This window comes from Mustela putorius, unplaced genomic scaffold, assembly GCF_011764305.1.
Source record: "Mustela putorius furo isolate JIRA1106 unplaced genomic scaffold, ASM1176430v1.1 tig00000196_pilon_pilon_pilon, whole genome shotgun sequence".
NCBI lineage: Eukaryota > Metazoa > Chordata > Mammalia > Carnivora > Mustelidae > Mustela > Mustela putorius.
This window is the reverse complement of record NW_025421310.1, coordinates 8,992,502-9,012,338: the sequence shown is the minus strand read 5'-3', so window position 1 is coordinate 9,012,338 and position 19,837 is coordinate 8,992,502. Positions and strand designations below refer to the sequence as shown.

The 19,837-nt window shown below is 40.5% G+C and overlaps 1 protein-coding gene across 1 annotated transcript; it reads right to left on the bottom strand.

The window, feature by feature from the left end:
• Positions 1–9,702: 9,702 nt before the first annotated feature.
• LOC101681362 (vomeronasal type-1 receptor 4-like) lies at positions 9,703–10,656 on the bottom strand. Its single transcript, XM_004781910.1, has one exon. The coding sequence runs from the start codon at positions 10,654–10,656 to the stop codon at positions 9,703–9,705; it is 954 nt and encodes a 317-aa protein (XP_004781967.1).
• Positions 10,657–19,837: the final 9,181 nt, after the last annotated feature.

The window sequence follows — 19,837 nt, the reverse complement described above, 5'->3', positions numbered from 1 at the left end:
ATTCTTTTTTTTTTTTTTTTTTTGATTTTTTTTTTTATTTGACAGAGAGAAATCACAAGTAGATGGAGAGGCAGGCAGAGAGAGAGAGAGGGAAGCAGGCTCCCTGCTGAGCAGAAAGCCCGATGCGGGACTCGATCCCAGGACCCTGAGATCATGACCTGAGCCGAAGGCAGCGGCTTAACCCACTGAGCCACCCAGGCGCCCCACACTACATCATTCTTAAAGGGACTATCCACCAAGATGATCTAATCATTGTAAATATCTATACCCCCAATATGGGAGCAGCCAATTACATAAGAAAACTGTTAATCAAGATAAAGAGTCATATTGATATGAATACACTAATCGTTGGAGATCTTAACAGGCCTCTCTCAGAAATAGACAGATCATCGAAGCAGAAAATCAATAAAGAAACAAGAGCATTGAATGACACATTGGACAAGATGGACCTCATAGATATATACAGAACATTCCACCCTAAAACAACAGAATATTCATTCTTCTCAAGTGCACATGGAACCTTCTCCAGAATAGACTACATATTGGGTCACAAATCAGGACTCAACTGATACCAAAAGACTGAAATTATTCCCTGCATATTCTCAGATCACAATGCTTTGAAACTGAAGCTCAATCACGAGGAAAAGTTCCGAAGGAAATAAAACACCTGGAAGCTAAAGTCCACCTTGCTTAAGAATGCTGGGATCAACAAGGAGATCAAAGAAGAACTGAAACAATTCATGGAAACCAATGAGAATGAAGACACTTTGGTCAAAAACCTATGGGATACAGCAAAGGCGGTCCTAAGGGGGAAATACATAGCCATCCAAGCCTCCCTCAAAAAAATAGAAAAATCCAGAACATAGCAGCTGTCTCTACACCTTAAAGAACTGGAGAATCAACAACAAATCAAACCAACTCCACACATAAGAAGGGAAACCATCAAGATTAGAGCTGAGATCGATGAGGTAGAAACCAGAGATACAGTAGAACGTATCAATGAAACTAGAAGCTGGTTTTTTGAAAGAATCAAGAAGATCGATAAACCATTGGCGACACTAATCCAAAAGAAAAGAGAGAAAGCTCAAATACATAAAATTATGAATGAAAAGGGAGAGATCTGCCGCTGTTTCTTAGGTAACATGGCTGGTGCAGTTTCCCCACCCACTATAAGGAGGGTGGGATCAGTGGAAGCCCATGTTCTGCATGACTTTTGTTTCCTGGAGGCTTTTTGTGCCTCTTCAAAGGATCAGCAAAAATGGCCTCACCCAAACCTCTGGCCCAGAGCAGAAAATTCACGGTCTGCCCTCTTCAATAAACCCTCCAGGACAGTCTCCTCTTCTCTAGGTGCCACTGGAAACTGCAGACTCCCATGGTGCATGCCCACCGAAGCTTTTCCAAAGATAGTCCCAGGGGCCCAGAAGTGCCACTATACCCTGTGACTAAAACTACAAGTGGTGGCAGGCTCCTGTGTGCACCCAAAGCTTCTGGATCACGTCTAGCTGTTGCTCTGATGTCCTTTCCAGGCCGCTGCCGCCTTGCGAGTTTTTGCCTGGTTGGGCACAGGTTCCAGACTTTTTTAGGCTGCTCAGGGAGTGTGTGATCATCAACCCCCAGGCTTAGCACGATGGCAACTAAGAGTCCCTTCCTAAGCCCATTGACCATAACCTGCTTCCTGGCTCTACTGCTTGGAGACTACTGGTTCAGGCACCCCCTTTTCCACTCTGTGGCTCCTCGTCTCCCAAGACCCCAATGCCCTACTAGAATTATGCCTTTTCATTTCCAGAGCCCCTTTCAGAGAGGGAGTCTCTCACTAGAGCAGATTTCCAAGGGTTCCGATTCTGTGCTCTGGTGTTATATCAGTTTCTAGTAGCCAGCTTATGGAGACTTGCTCCCCTTGTTTATTTTCCAGTATCTCCCCAAAGATTCACGGCTCCCCATGTCCTACCTTGCAAAAAGCTGTTGCTTTTCTGCTTGTAGAAATCCAGATGTGTATTCTTACATCTCAAGCTGATTTCACTGGGTGTTCAAAATGGTTTGATAGGGAATCCAGCTGAACTCAGAAACAGGAGCCCCTACTCTTCCACTGTCTTTCCTCCCCTCAGCTTTGCCTTTTAATGGTCATCTTTCCTATTTGCGTTTGCTGTCTCAACCCAGTACTGTCTCTCACTCCATTTTAAATCTTGCTTTTTAAAAAATCATTTGTTTCCTTTTAGTTTATTTTACCTTATCATTCCTGCTGCATAGGTTATGTATTTTAGCTTTTGTTGTATGCAGTGATTTAGAAGATCACCTTGTTTATAATCTTGGAAATTCCCTTGAAATTTTTCAGAAATATTCTTGAATTTATGTTATTTTATTTAGCAAAATGGCTTGCTTTTAGGTAGTCTTTCTACTCTCTATTCTAGTTTCCTTTGTTTTAACATAGGAATAATTGAGGATGAAATTAAAAGACTGTATATTGCTTGTTTATTAACTAATACATTATTTCCCTCCAATGTTACTAGAAATTGTTATTACTAAAAGGCACTGTGACATATTTGATACCTGTGAGTTCTGTATCTTTATCCATGTTTTAACTATTACAAAGGCTGTGTGTCAGAGAAGTAGTGGTTTTTGTGACTCACTTAATTATTGCTAAGAAGGCCCTAAGCAAGTATATAGACTAACTGGGACTAAAACCAGGCATATTTCCCCTCAAATCTTATGTGCTTTCCAGTGTACTCCTTGGGTAAAACTCATAATGACTAGCAAGTTGATCTACCCTCAGGTAACCCCAGAACATGCTTTTAGAGGAAATATTGAGAGTATCTCAGAAGTGGTCATTGTGTTTTCAGGTTTTCTCAGCATCTTGGTGGAGCTCTTGGTATATATGTGCTCAGAAGCCACCAAGATCCTCCTGCCTGCTCCATTCAGCTTTTGGCCTAGCAGCACTGGTTAGAGCCTACGGACATGCCATTTTGGTTGAGCACTCAGAAGTGACCATCATTACTGTTCCACCTAAAGTGAATTTTCTCCTGAATCCATAGTTCCCAGCTTCCCATTAATGATAAATGAAGTGAGGAGGAGAGGTGTCATGGGACTAGGAATTCATCTTTTCTGAAGATGCTCTTGACTGGAGACCACATACTGCAGATTTGGACACAGAAGAATTGTCACTGGAAAGAACAGCTGCAGAAGTTGCTTGCTTGTATCAGAAGAGCAGCAAAAAATGAACTAGTCCTAGGTCTTCATATTCTAACAGTTTCCCACTTTCTGTTCTTGGCTTTTCTGTTCTCCATTTTCTGTTCTTGACTTTTATTGTAACTCCCTCAGTAATTTCTTCCCTCTGAAAGCTGATGGTATCGGTTCTATGCTGGTGTTTCCCAAGTTGACAATCGTCACATTTGGCCTGTAGGCCCATATTTGCTTGCCTCCAGAATACCTCCCCTGTGCTGCTCTTCTTTCATTATACAGATCAGAAATGGAAACTATCTTCATACCCCAATAATTCCTTATGTCCTTCCTTTTTATTTAAAAAAATTAAAAAAATATTTATTCAGAGAGAGCACACAAGCCTGGGGAGGCGCAGAAGGAAAGGGAGAGAGAGAATCTCAAGCAGACACTATGTGCTGCATGTGGAGCCCAATGTGGTGCTTGATCCCACGACCCTGAGATCATGACCTGTGCTGAAATCAAGAGTTGAACATTAACCGACTGAGTAACCCAGGTACCGTATTCCTTCCCCTTGTATACTAGCTGTTCTGTAGCCTGGCTATGGTTAATTTTTTTCCCCTCTAAACTATATTTTTCAGGCCAGTTTTAGATTTACAGAAAGAAAAATGTGCATAAATGATACAAAGAGTTCCCATATATCCCACATCCAGTTTCCAGTTAACATTTGACTTTAATGTGGTATATTTGTTACATCCAGTTAACATCTAACATTAATGTGTTACACTTGTTTCAATGAATGAGCTAATATTGTTACATTATCATTAACTAAAGTCTATATTACTGTTTCACCTACTGTCCTTTTTCTTTTCTAGGATTCCATCTGGCATACCACATTATGTTTGATCAGTGTGGAGAAGTCTTCTCTCAGAAGTCATATCTCATTGTACCTCAGAGTAGTCACTTTGTGGTGAAACTCTTCATGTGCAGCAAGTGTAGGAAAGCTCTCTTCAGCAAGCTACCTCACTAAACATTCTGCACATGGTGGCTGTGTGTGAGTCTCATGTGCTCACATCAGGTGAGAAATCCTGTGAACTCAGAGACTGTGGAAGATGCTTTACTCAAGAATGTACCTAATTATCTATCAGAGAACTCACCTTGGGGAGAAGCACTATGAATGGGGCGGATGTAGGAAAACCTTTGCCCGGAAGTCATGTCTCATCAGACATTGGGGAATTCATCCAGGTAAGAAATACTGCTTTAGGATGGCCAGTGACACTGAAGGCAAAGAGCTGCGCAAGCGCTGTGATGAGCAGGAGAGAGTTTATTCACTCCGCAAGGGAGGAGAGGGGCCAGATGTCTAGAAGAATGTTGGCCCTGAGCTTCTGTCAGGCTGGGGTTTTTAAGGATGTGAGAGGGTTGCAGCTGTACCCATGGGGGGATACCAGAGGGGAAGAAGTCAATTCTTGGCCCGCTATAGCAGGAGACAGCAGGTTTTTTACAGGGCTCTGTCCAGGGCTCATCTAGGATGTGGGTTGTGGTTAGGCTAGCAAAGAGGATGTTTTGTAGTTGAGGTCTACTCTCTGAGAATGTAGGGCACCATGGCCTAGAAAAACAGAGTTAGGGCCAAATGCTCATGTTCTCATGTGCTTCTGGCTGCCTATCCCATATCAGCTTATTTTCTAGATCACTAATTCGTTTTTCTGCCTCATTTACTCTGGCTGTTAAGAGTATCCAGCTTATTTTATTTTATTTTTATTTCTTTTGTTATGTTAGTCACCATACCGTACATCATTAGTTTTTTTTTTTTTTAAGATTATTTATTTATTTATTTGACAGGCAGAGATTACAAGTAGGCAGAGAGGCAGGCAGAGAGAGAGAGAGAGAGAGAGAGAGAGAGAGGAGGAAGCAGGCTCCCTGCTGAGCAGAGAGCCCGACGTGGGGCTCCATCCCAGGACCCTGGGATCATGACCCGAGCCGAAGGCAGAGGCTTTAACCCACTGAGCCACCCAGGCGCCCCCATCATTAGTTTTTGATGTAGTGTTCCATGATTCAGTGTTTGCCTATAACACCCAGTGCTCCCTGCTGTCCGTTTCGAGTGCATCTCATTCATACCTTTTTGAATTACTGCTTCCCATTCTTCTGGAAAGAGGAATTCTTTCCCCTTTCCTTACCACTTCTGGTATACCCAGAAATGAAATTGCTGGATCATACAGTAATTTTATGTTTAATTTTGTGAAGGGCTGCCGTACTATTTTCTATAGCAGATGCACAATTTTACATCTCCACCAGAAATGCTCAAGTGTTGTAATTTCTCTACGCTCTCACAAAAATTTTTTGTTTTTATAGGAGCCATTCTAATGGGTGTGACTCATTGCGGTTTTGATTTGCATTTCCCAGATGACTAATGGCACTGAGCATCTTTTCATGTGCTTCTTGCCATCTGCATATTTTCTTCAGAGAAATATCTCTTTAATCCTTTATCCATTTTCAAATTCTGTTTCTGTCTTGTTGAGATATAAGAGTTCTTTATATTATAGACACTACCATCTTAGCAGGTATATGATTGGCAAGTGTTTTCTCCTGTATGGTGTCTGTCACTCTCCTGATAGTGTTTTTTGATGTACTAATGTTTTAGTTATAATGAAGTCCGATTTATATATTTTTTCACCTGTTGATTGTGCTTTTGTTGTTATGTCTAAGGAACCATGATCAAATCCAAGGTCATCAAGATGTTCATAGATATAGTTCTTACATTTTATCATGCTTGCCCACCATCTCTCCATTGCCATTATTCCCTTTTCCCATTCCATCCTGTATACCTTTTCCACCCAGATCCTAATAACTCCCTTGCCCTTACTTTCCCTGCACATTTTGTCCCCTTGTAATCCTAAGCCTGGCCTTGCAGTTTAACTCCTAAGCAACATTTAAACTTTTGCCTTTTATCCCCCTGCATTGTCTCTTTATCTGCACTCCCTATATCCCAAACCTCTGGGTCCTCCCATCACCTCCTCTTATCCTGTTCTCTCACTTTCTGTGTGCCCTCTTCTTATGCTGCTGGATCACATACCCACACACTGTCACCTTCCAAAGGCTGCAGTGTTAAACAATGGCCACTGATTGTTTCTGGTGAATGCCCAAATGCACAGAGCAAGCTCAGAGTCAGATCAAAGAGAGAAAAGCCACGAGAATATATTTTCAGTAAGCTGGCAGATAGGTTAAAAAGTGAAAGTTCCCTGGGGTTGAGTTTTGGGGAGTTCCAGTAGCATTCTTGCCCCCTCCTGTGGCTGCTAGGCTGCTGATTTTCACTGTTACTGTAGTTGCAGGGTGGTTGGTTTTCAAGGCTACTGTGGAGCTGAAGAGATCGGAATGGGATTGAGACAGGTTACAATGGAACAAGGCTCACTGTGGTTTGACATATGGACTTAATCAGCAGCTCAGCAGGGGAGGAATGACTTGCCTCCAACCACGACCTCTCAACTGGGTCAGGACAGCACACCAAGAATTTTACCTGTGTCCCCACTGTTCAACCTATCCAATTCCAACCTTGCAGCACCAATTTGATCTCTCTGCTCCCCTGGACACCCATTTATTTTACTTCCTTTATCTCATCATATAAACATTATCTTTAGGGTCACTCTGTTGGTTGTACACATGACCCAGATATCAGCGGGGTCTATCTGTATCCTAGCAGAGATCTTTTTTTACTGTACTAGTTCCACGGCCTTGAATGGCTAAAGATTTCTCAGGAATTTGTCCTTATTTCCAGGAGTTTACACTATCAGGAACTCCTATGTTCTCACCTCAGTCTTCCCCATAAAATTAGACATTGCTGCGTGGAAGGACAGATGTCAAACTGAGGCTCCAGAGTACATTCTCAAAAGACTGCATTCACACATAAAAATCTCCATGAACTATATGGATTTTCAAAAGACATTGTAAAAAAATACATAAATAAAAAGACATTGTAATCCCACCAACAGTGTAGGAGGGTTCCCCTTTCTCCGCATCCTCGCCAGCATCTGTCATTTCCTGACTTGTTGATTTTAGCCATTCTGACTGGTGTGAGGTGATATCTCATTGTGGTTTTGATTTGTATTTCCCTGATGCCAAGTGATATGGAGCACTTTTTCATGTGTCTGTTGGCCATCTGGGTGTCTTCTTTGCAGAAATGTCTGTTCATGTCCTCTGCCCATTTCTTGATTGGATTATTTGTTCTTTGGGTGTTGAGTTTGCTAAGTTCTTTATAGATTCTGGACACTAGTCCTTTATCTGATATGTCATTTGCAACATGGGGGCTTAAGTGGGTAGGAGAAGAATAAATGAAACGAGATGGGATTGGGAGGGAGACAAACCATAAGTGACTCTTAATCTCACAAAACAAACTGAGGGTTGCTGGGGGGAGGGGGTTTGGGAGAAGGGGGTGGGATTATGGACATTGGGGAGGGTATGTGCTGTGGTGAGTGCTGTGAAGTGTGTAACCTGGTGATTCACAGACCTGTACCCCTGGGGATAAAAATATATGTTTATAAAAAATAAAAAATTAAAAAAAAAAAAAGACATTGTAAGAATGACAGAGAGAAGGTACCAGGGCACTCTAGGGCAAAGACTTGGTATCCTCTTATAATAGTTGTTTTTCTTCCATTTTCCATTTCTGCTCTGCCTATGAGGACTTTTGAATCGTCACCCTGTTCCTATGCAATGCCCCCACCTACTGGTCCTGCTGTCCTGTCTGCCATGTAGCCAGACTGCCCAAACAACTTAACTTCCTTCTCCACTTGGATAGAAATCCGTTGGCCCTTGCCTGTCTCCATCCTAATCTGAATATCTAAATTTATTTTGATTTAGAGAATAGGTGAGCTTTTGCTTTAGAATAAACCAAGTTTTATTTTTTTTATTAAGTTCAGTTATTCAATCTATAGTACATCATTAGTTTTTGATGTAGTGTTCAGTGATTCATGAGTTGTGTATAACACCCAGAGCTCATCACATAATCCAACTTTTAGAGATCTGTCATCTATCTAATCTATCATCTGTTTTCTGTCATCTATGTGTCTATCTCTGAATCTGTTTTGTTTTTATTTTTTTTAAGGATTTACTTATTTAATTTAGAGAGAGCAAGCGGGAGCAGGGCACAGAAGGCAGCATGAATATCCTGATTGCAACAGTTTCCCTTGGTCCCCTTGCTTTCCAATCTTATTCCAAGCATGGTGCTGCAGATTAATTCTACACATGCATTTTGTTTTCATCACACTTGAGAAAGCCCGAGTACAGGAAAATGGAGTCTTTTAAAGGGGACTGCTAGCTCATCTGCTTTGCTCTCTGCTCCTGAGGAAGACATTATCTTTATTTCCTTGTATAGTAGATAAGTCAATCTAGTGTTCCAGAGCTCTTTTCTTTTCTTTTTTAAAATTTTTAAATTAACATGTAATATAATATTAGCCCCAGGGGTACAGGTCTGTGAATCACCAGGTTTACACTTCATAGCACTCACCATAGCACATACCTTCCCCAATGTCCATAACCCAACTACCCTGTCCCTACCCACCCCCAGCAACCCTCAGTTTGTTTTGTGAGATTAAGAGTCTTTTATGGTTTGTCTCCCTCCTGATCCCATCTTGTTTCATTTATTCCAAGGCTCTTTTCATTTCTTTCCTTTTGTTTTGTTTTATTTTCTTTCCTTTTGTTTTCTTTTCTTCCAAAGATTTATTTATTTATTTGAGAGAGAGACAGAGAGAGAGGGTGAGAGAAAGCATGAGGACAGGGGGAGGGGCAGAGAGAGAGGGAGAAAGAAAATCTCAAGTAGACTCCTCCCTTGCATGGAGCCTAACATGGAGCTTTATCTTATGACCCTGAGATCAAGACCTGAGCCAAAACCAAAAGGTGGATGCTTAGCTGACCGCGCAACTCAGGTGCCCCCCAAGGTTCTTTTCTAAACACAGCTTTGAATATAAGCTGTTCATGCTTCTTTTCACAGAGCATGAGCATACATGAAAACCCATATTAGACCATCTTCCAACAATATCCAACACTGATTTATGGAGTGCATTATTTCCTCACACGGTTTCCCATGAAAACATCAGTTCAAATGCTGTAATTAATCTGACAAAGGGCTAGGATCACATCCATTCAGCTTACCTCAAGCAATATTTGGTTAAGATTGGAGGAGAGATGGGGGAAAGGGTAATTGGGTGATGGACATTAAGGAGGGCACTAATGTAATGAGCATAGGATATTATATGCAACTGATGAATCACTAAATTTTACCCTGGAAATTTTAATACATTATGTATTAACTAAATTGAATTCAAATGAGGAAATTAAAAAAAAAAGACCATTATCAGTAAGATACTATGTATCTGGATGAGGCTACCCTGATTTATTCACCTCAGCTATGCCCACATTGTCCTGACATTCAGGCATCTGAGGAAATCCTGAATACCCGTAGGTTTTACCTTAGAAAGATACAGATCTTCTCTCTAAGATTCTCTGTTGACTTTTTGAGTCTAATGAGAATAAACAACTGGAAATTGTGCAAAATCATACAATTTATATTTTTCTGGTGAGAATAGGGGGTTTTGTGTTTCTTGTCCTCACAAAGCAGACCCTAGTTACTGTAGAGTCTCGGCTCCTGAGCATAAAGGGCCTGGCCACTGGAAAACACATAGAACTGAGGTCAGAGGTCTTCACTAACCACCAATTGGGATTATAAATAAAAACAGCACCAACTTGAAAGATGGAAAAGAGGAAGGAAAAAGACACAAAGGTGGTCACCAGGGCAAGGGTGCTCTGGGTGGTTCTGGACTCAGCAGAGAATCTAGGGGAGACGTTATTAGGCCTGTGAATGTGCTGGACCCGCTGCCTGTGCCTGTGCAGGAAGAAGACCATGGAGCCACTGGCCCAGATTGTGAGCACACAGAATGAAGCTTCAGGGAATACTACCAGTGCTATAAAAATTAACCCTGCAGTTGTCTCATAACTGGAAGTAGAACAGACTCCAAAGTCCTTTTTCTTTGTGACTTTTCTGCTGCTCTGTTTCCCTGATATATAAAGCACATACATAGGCATGATAAAATTTACCATTATGTGCATGATCCAGCAGAGAGAAATGGAGAAGCTGACATACTCTGGGGCTTTGACTTTAAAATCCTTCCAGCAGGAATTCATGGGGCTGATCATGATGTTCTGGAAGATACTCAGGAGGCAGATATTGCTGATGCACACTTCCCTGCCCATTCTATGGATGTACAAAAGAAGTCTGAGTCCCAAATCATGGTAGAAATATTTCAACCCCAAAGCTGCTGATGTCTGGGGAACTCCTTTTGATAGCATTAGCAAGGAGTTGGCTATAATCAGGTGTTTGAGAAGCGAACCTGTGGGTCTCAATCTACCTTCAGTGTAGTAATGGCAGAGATCATGGAAAGGAAGAGAGAAATTGCCCAGGATTCCAACTGTTGTCTGTGATAAATATATTGTTGCTATTGCCAAGTCCCTAGAAGCCATTCTGCCATTCAGCACGTTTTCCTCTAAATGATAGCAACACACGTCCCTATGAACAAAAAGGCTTATTGAAGATTTGGATATGATGAGTAACTTTGATGGCTTGTTTCTGCGGGGTTGCCAAAGACTTTGAGAGGTAGGAGGGGGTGGAGAGAAGTACCAGGATCTTCCTTGGAAAAGTCAGTACTAAAGATGAGGTGGTTTCACCTGGACAAAGCAATGGTAAGTGACAGCAAGTGGAGAGAATGCTTCATACATTTTCAGAAAACTGAAATTGATACCTACAATGGAAAAAAAACATACAACCTCAGTCATTACTTATAGCATGGGACAGATCAGTTCTGAATGTGTCACTGATTTAAACATTGCAGATAAACTATGAAGTCTGTCATTCCTGGGGCTGAGAGAAATGGTTAGAGAAGCAGAAGAGGCAGGAGGTGCCATTGGACACACCCTGCCAACATTGTGAGGCTAGAAGACAAAATTACATTCCAAATCGTGAGGAAATGTGTTGCACCTTAAGTCTGGTTTTGTCTTGTGGATACCTTTAAGGAGAATGATCAGGAAGTGGGTGTAAAACAGATGCTTAAGAATCAGCACTGTGGACCTGAATCTGTAATAAGGGTGGAAAAGAAAGAGAGGATGGTAAGGAAGAGAGAAAGCTCCTGGAATCCCTAGATGGTCTGTGATAAGTAGACCATTCCTACTGCAAAATGTTTTGGCCCCATTCTGTCAGTTCCCAGGGATTGATCATCATCTTGAGAACCTGAGGGGCCTGCCTGAGCACATGTGAGAACCATATTAATCGTATCAGATCCAGTATTTTCACTGAGAAATAATTACGTTTTTTTTTTGTTGTTGTTGTTGTTGTTGTTAGTTATTGTTAAGAAGCTTCCCAGAGTGGAAGTCGTAATACTGAAACAGCACTTACTCTGCATGAATCAGTGCTATAGCTGTACTTCTGGTATTTTTATAGGTCTTCGTAACTGCGTGAGGTACGCACTGGCATTGCATCATTTTCATTGTAAAGAGAAGAAGTTTGCTGCAAAGAAGTTGAGAGAACTGTGTAAATTCACATGCTGGTTTGGGGCAGAGTGAGGACCGGAAGCTGGCTAGGCTGTTTGCAAAGACCATTCTCTGACCACTGTGCTCCACTAACAAACCATGTCAGCTGTGCTTTCAAATAATTCACATCTATATTTAGTTTAGTGCTTAGACCTTGATATTTTATTTTACATTTTAAGTAGTTTATTTTATAATTTGGTTTATAACAAGTTTCCATTTCTATTTAAATATTTACTATATAGGTCAATATGAAATACGAATGAAGTTTTAGAGATCTGAATAAAATACAGATACACTATTTAGAGTGTAATCTGAAAGTCACCTGCCTCTGCAGAAGTTGTATTTTATCAACATAAGATTATTGCAACATTACCTTGGCAGCAGAAAGCCTTGTTTGTTGTCCTGCTGGAACACAGATACAGTGGACATTATTGAACAATATCATTTTGTCCTGAATCCTGATACATGAAACACTAATCTGTAATAAAATACTGTAGGACAGAAACCAGATAATTACTAATTTCACATCATAAACTCCTCAGGCTATTAATGTATGGGTTAAGTGTAACGCTTATCTATGGAGTAAAATCTGTGCAATGCATTAAAGTACAGGAGATTATATGACATGGGATGTGGAGAATGTGAAATTTTAAGCACATGAGAGGTTGAAATCATAGTGCAATGTGTAGTGACCCTGTGATTGAGGTTAGAATGTTATTAAAACAAAGAGAGTAACATATGTCCTCACAACTGTTTTCTGAAACCATAACTGATTTACCTTTGCCTTCCTCCCACCCTACCTTGAAGGAGGAGAGCATCTTACCATAAGCATTGGTGCACTAAAACTACAGATATTTCCAATAGAGACACAATTACTATCCTAAATGCATCACAGACCCAGAAGTGGATTTTGAAAACACACTTTCTTATTCTAGAAATAATTCAGATACCTGGTTTCTGCACAAAGTGAGGTCATTCTGATAATTCTATCCTACTCTCAGTTACAATCAGGAAGGCATTATAAGCACACCTCTCATAATACAGTGAATGTGGGCCATGGTTCAAGTAAGGTACTGTGAATGGCACATTGATTTCTTTTCCCCTCAAAATATTTATTTATTTATTTATTTATTTTTAATTTTTTTCCCCAACATTGTTTTATTTATATCCACATCCAATTACAACTTTTCTCTCCTAATCTTTTAAAAGTTTTTATATTTATTTTTAAAATTTCTCTTCAGTGTTCCAGAATTCATCGTTTATGTACCGTGCCCAGTGCTCCATGCAATACGTGCTCTCCAAAATACCCACCACAAGGCTTACCCAACCTCCCCCCAACCTCTCCTCCAAAACCTTCACTTAGTTCCTCAGAGTCCACAGTCTCTCATGGTTCATCTCCCCCTCTGATTTCCCCCAAATCCCTTCTCCTCTCCATTATTATTATTATCAGTTAACCAACATATAGTACATCATAATTTTTTTTTAAAGATTCTTCAAGGAGCTGGAGCAAATAATCCAGAAATTTGTATGGAATCAGAAGAGACCCCGAATTGCTAAGGAAATGTTGAAAAACAAAAGTAAAACTGGGGGCATCACATTACCTGATTTCAAGCTTTATTACAAAGCTGTGATCACCAAGACAGCATGGTACTGGCATAAAAACAGACACATAGACTAGTGGAACAGAGTACAGAGCCCAGATATGGACCCTCAACTCTATGGGCAAATACTCTTCGACAAAGCAGGAAAAAATATAAGTGGAAAAAAGACAGTCTCTTCAATAAATGGTGCTAGGAAAACTGGGAAGCTATATGTAGAAGAATGAAACTCAACCATTCTCTTACACCGTACACAAAAATAAACTCGAAATGGATAAAACACCTCAACGTGAGACAGGAATCCATCAGAATCCTAGACGAGAACATAGGCAGTAATCTCTTTGATATCAGCAACAGCAACTTCTTTCAAGATATGTCTCCAAAGGCAAAGGAAACAAAAGTGAAAATAAACTTTTGGGACTTCATCAAGATCAAAAGCTTCTGCACAGCAGAGTAAACAGTCAAAAAAACACCATGACCAGGTGGGATTCATCCCTGGGCTACAAGGATGGTTCAACATTTGCAAATCAATCAATGTGATAGAACAAATTAATATAAGAGAGAAGAACCACATGGTCCTCTCAATTGATGCAGAAAAAGCATTTGACAAAATCCAGCATCCGTTCCTGATTAAAACGCTTCGAAATATAGGGATAGAAGGAACATTGCTGAACTTCCTAAAATCTATCTATGAAAGACCCACAACAAATATGATCCTCAATGGGAAAAAGCTTCAGCCTTCCTGTTGAGATCAGGAACAAGACAAGGATGCCCACTCTCACCACTCTTGTTCAACATAGTATTAGAAGTCCTAGAAACAGCAATCAGACAACAAAGAGAAATAAAAGGTATCCAAATTGGCAATGAAGAAGTCAAACTCTCTCTCTTCGCAGATGACATGATTCTTTCTATGGAAAACCCAAAAGACTCCACACCCAAACTACTAGAACTCATATGGCAATTCAGCAACGTGGCAGGATACAAAGTCAATGTACAGAAATCAGTGGCTTTCTTATACATTAACAATGAAAATACAGAAAGGGTAATTAGAGAATTGATTCCATTTACTATAGCACCAAGACCATAAGATACCTGGGAATAAACCTAACCAAAGAGGTAAAGGATCTGTATTCTAGGAACTACAGAACACTCATGAAAGAAATTGAAGAAGACACAAAAAAGATGGAAGACCATTCCATGCTCTTGGATCGGAAGAATAAACATTGTTAAAATGTCTATACTGTACTGCCTAGAGCAATATATACTTTTAATGCTATTCCGATAAAAATTCCACCGGTATTCTCCAAAGAGCTGGAGCAAATAATTCTAAAATTTGTATGGAACCAGAAGAGACCCCGAATTGCTAAGAAAATGTTGAAAAACAAAAATAAAACGAGAAGCGTCGCGTTACCTGATTTCAAGCTTTACTCCAAAGCTGTGATCACCAAGACAGCATGGTACTGGCATAAAAAAACAGACACATAGACCAGTGGAACAGAGTAGAGAGCCCAGATATGGACTGTCAACTCAATGGTCAAATAATCTTCGACAAAACAGGAAAAAATATACAGTGGAAAAAAGACAGTCTCTTCAATAAATGGTGCTGGGAAAACAGGGCAGCTTTATGTAGAAGAATGAAACTCAGCAAGAGAGGAAACAACATGTGTTGGAGAGGATGTGGAGAAAGGGGAACCCTCTTACACTGTTGGTGGGAATGCAAGTTGGTGCAGCCTCTTTGGAGAACAGTGTGGAGATTCCTCAAGAAATTAAAAATAGAACTTCCCTATGACCCTGCCATTGCACTACTGGGTATTTACCCCAAAGATACAGATGTCGTGAAAAGAAGGGCCATCTGCACCCCAATGTTTATAGCAGCAATGGCCACGGTTGCCAAACTGTGGAAAGAACCAAGATGCCCTTCAACAGACGAATGGATAAGGAAGATGTGGTCCATAGTGTATAGGACCATCAGAAAGGTCCATAGTGGTCCATAGTGTATAGCTCCATCAGAAAGGATGAATACCCAACTTTTGTAGCAACATGGATGGGACTGGAAGAGATTATGCTGAGTGAAATAAGTCAAGCAGACAGAGTCAATTATCATATGGTTTCCCTTATTTGTGGAGCATAACAAATAGCATGGAGGACATGGGGAGATAGAGAGGAGAAGGGAGTTGGGGGAAATTGGAAGTGGAGGTGAACCATGAGAGACTATGGACTCTGAAAAACAATCTGAGGGGTTTGAAGTGGCGGGGGGTGGGAGGTTGGGGGAACCAGGTGGTGTGGTGAATATTAGAGAGGCACGGATTGCATGGAGCACTTGTCAATTTTGGCCTTTCTTTTTTTTTTTTAAATTTATTTTTTATTTCTTTTCAGCATAACAGTATTCATTATTTTTGCACCACACTCAGTGCTCCATACAATCCGTGCCCTCTATAATATCCACCACCTGGTACCCCAACCTCCCACCCCCTGCCCCTTCAAAACCCCCAGATTGTTTTTCAGAGTCCATAGTCTCTCATGGTTCACCTCCACTTCCAATTTCCCCCAACTCCCTTCTCCTCTCTAACTCCCCATGTCCTCCATGCTATTTGTTATGCTCCACAAATAAGTGAAACCATATGATAATTGACTCTCTCTGTTTGACTTATTTCATGCAGCATAATCTCTTCCAGTCCCGTCCATGTTGCTACAAAAGTTGGGTATTCATCCTTTCTGATGGAGGCATAATACTCCATAGTGTATATGGACTACATCTTCCTTATCCATTCATCCGTTGAAGGGCATCTTGGTTCTTTTCACAGTTTGGCGACCGTGGCCAGTGCTGCTATAATCATTGGGGTGCAGATGGCCCTTCTTTTCACGACATCTGTATCTTTGGGGTAAATACCCAGTAGTGCAATGGCAGGGTCATAGGGAAGTTCTATTTTTAATTTCTTGAGGAATCTCCACACTGTTCTCCAAAGAGGCTGCACCAACTTGCATTCCCACCAACAGTGGAAGAGGGTTCCCCTTTCTCCACATCCTCTCCAACACATGTTGTTTCCTCTCTTGCTAATTTTGGCCATTCTCTCTGGTGTAAGGTGATATCTCAATGTACTTTTAAATTGAATCTCCCTGATGGCTAGTGATGATGAACATTTTTTCATGTGTCTGATAGCCATTTGTATGTCTTTATTGGAGAAGTGTCTGTCCATATCTTCTGCCCATTTTTTGATATGCTTGTCTGTTTTGTGTGTGTTGTTTGAGGAGTTCATTATAGATCCTGGATATCAACCTTTTGTCTGTACTGTCATTTGCAAATATCTTCTCCCATTCCGTGGGTTGCCTCTTTGTTTTCTTGACTGTTTCCTTTGCTGTGCAGAAGCTTTTGATTTTGATGACATTCCAAAAGCTCATCTTCACTTTTGTTTCCTTTGCCTTTGGAGACATATCTTGAAAGAAGTAGCTGTGGCTGATATGGAAGAGATTACTGCCTATGTTCTCCTCTAGGATTCTGATGGATTCCTGTCTCACGTTGAGGTCTTTTATCCATTTTGAGTTTATCTTTGTGTATGGTGTAAGAGAATGGTCGAGTTTCAGTCTTCTACATACAGCTGCCCAGTTTTCCCAGCACCATTTATTGAAGAGACTGTCTTTTTTCCACTGAATATTTTTTCCAGTTTTATCGAAGATTATTTGACCATAGAGTTGACGGTCCATATCTGGACTCTCTACTCTGTTCTACTGGTCTATGTGTCTGTTTTTATGCCAGTACCATGCTGTCTTGGTGATCACAGCTTTGGAGTAAAGCTTGAAATCAGGTAGCATGATGCCCCCAGTTTTATTTTTGTTTTTCAACATTTCCTTAGTGATTCAGGTTCCATACAAATTTTTTGATTATTCTCTCCAGCTCTTTGAAAATTACCAGTGAAATTTTGATCGGAATGGCATTAAAAGTATAGATTGCTCTAGGCAGTATAGACATTTTAACAATGTTTAATTTTCCGATGGTCTTCCATCTTTTTGTGTCTTCTTCAATTTCTTTCATGAGTGTTCTGTAGTTCTTCTAGTATAGATCCTTTACCTCTTTGGTTAGGTTTATTCCCAGGTATCTTATGGTCTTGATGCTATAGTAAATGGAATTGATTCTATAATTTCCCTTTCTGTATTTTCATTGTTAGTGTATAAGAAAGCCACAGATTTCTGCACATTGACTTTGTATCCTGCCACGTTGTTGAATTGCTGTATGAGTTCTAGTAGTTTGGGGGTGGAGTCTTTTGGGTTTTCCATAGAAAGAATCATGTCAGAGCGCCTGGGTGGCTCAGTGGGTTAAGCCGCTGCCTTCGGCTCAGGTCATGATCTCAGGGTCCTGGAATCGAGTCCCGCATCGGGCTCTCTGCTCGGCAGGGAGCCTGCGTCCCTCTCTCTCTCTCTCTCTGCCTGCCTCTCCATCTACTTGTGATTTCTCTCTGTCAAATAAATAAATAAAATCTTTTTTTTTAAAAAAAGAAAGAATCATGTCATCTGCGAAGAGAGAGAATTTGACTTCTTCATTGCCAATTTGGATACCTTTTATTTCTCTTTGTTGTCTGATTGCTGTTGCTAGGACTTCTAATACTATGTTGAACAAGAGTGGTGAGAGTGGGCATCCTTGTCTTGTTCCTGAACTCAACGGGAAGGTTGCAAGCTTTTTCCCATTGAGGATGATATTTGCTGTGGGTCTTTCATAGATAGATTTTAGGAAGTTCAGGAATGTTCCCTCTATCCCTATACTTTGAAGCGTTTTAATCAGGAACGGATGCTGGATTTTGTCAAATTCTTTTTCTGCATCGATTGAGAGGACCCTATGCTTATCTCTTCTCTTATTGATTTGTTCTATCACATTGATTGATTTGCGAATGTTGAACCATCCTTGTAGCCCAGGGATGAATCCCACCTGGTCATGGTGGATAATCTTTTTAATGTGCTGTTGGATCCTGTTTGCTAGGACCTTGTTGAGAATCTTAGCATCCATATTCATCTGTGATATTGGTCTGAAATTTTCCTTTTTGGTAGGATCTTTGCCTGGTTTGGGGATCAGGGTAATGCTGGTTTCATAGAAAGAGTCTGGAAGTTTTCCTTCTGCCTCAATTTTTTGAAACGGCTTCAGGAGAATAGGTGTTATTTCTTCTTTTAAAGTTTGGTAGAATTCCCCAGGAAATCCATAGGGTCCTGGGATCTTGTTTTTTGGGAGGTTTTTGATCACTGCTTCAATCTCGTTACTAGATATCAGTGTATTCAGGTTGTCAATTTCTTCCTGGTTCAATTTTGGGAGTTTATAGTTTTCCAGGAATGCATCCATTTCATCTAGGTTGCTAGCTTTTGGCATATAACTATTGATAATAACTTCTGATGATTGTTTCTACTTCCTTGGTGTTAGATGTGATCTCTCCCTTTTCATTCATAATTTTATGAATTTGGGCTTTCTCTCTTTTCTTTTGGATTAGTATGGCCAATGGTTTATCAATCTTATTGATTCTATCAAAAACCAGCTTCTAGTTTCATTGATATGTTTTTTAATTTACTTTTTTTTCATCATAACAGTACTGATTATATTTTCACTACACCCAGTGCTCCATGCAATCCATGCCCTCTATAATACCCACCACCTGGTACCCCAACCTCCCACCCCCAGTCCCTTCAAAACCCTCAGATTGTTTTCGTAGTCCATAGTCTCTCATGGTTCACCTCCCCTTCCAATTTTCCCCAACTCCCTTCTCCTCTCTAACTCCCCATGTCCTCCATGCTATTTGTTATGCTCCACAAATAAGGGAAACCATACGATAATTGACTCTCTCTGCTTGACTTATTTCACTCAGCATAATCTCTTCCAGTCCAACTTTTGTTGCTACAAATGTTGGGTATTCATCCTTTCTGATGGAGGCATAATACTCCATAGTGTATATGGACTACATCTTCCTTATTCATTCGTCTGTTGAAGGGCATCTTGATTCTTTCCACAGTTTGGCGACCGTGGCCATTGCTGCTATAAACATTGGGGTACAGATGGCCCTTCTTTTCACAACATCTGTATCTTTAGGGTAAAAACCCAGTAGTGCAATTGCAGGGTCATAGGGAAGTTCTATTTTTTTTTGTAGGTGTATGCTTCACTTTTTTATTTTTATTTTTAAGTTATTTCTGTATGTATTATGTGTGAATTGCTATAATTTTTTTATGTTTAATTTTTTATTTTTTATAAACATATATTTTTATCCCTAGGGGTACAGGTCTGTGAATCACCAGGTTTACACACTTCACAGCACTATTTTTAATTTCTTGAGGAATCTCCACACTGTTCTCCAAAGAGGCTGCACCAACTTGCATTCCCACCAACAGTGGAAGAGGGTTCCCCTTTCTCCACATCCTCTCCAACACATGTTGTTTCCTCTCTTGCTAATTTTGGCCATTCTCTCTGGTGTAAGGTGATATCTCAATGTACTTTTAAATTGAATCTCCCTGATGGCTAGTGATGATGAACATTTTTTCATGTGTCTGATAGC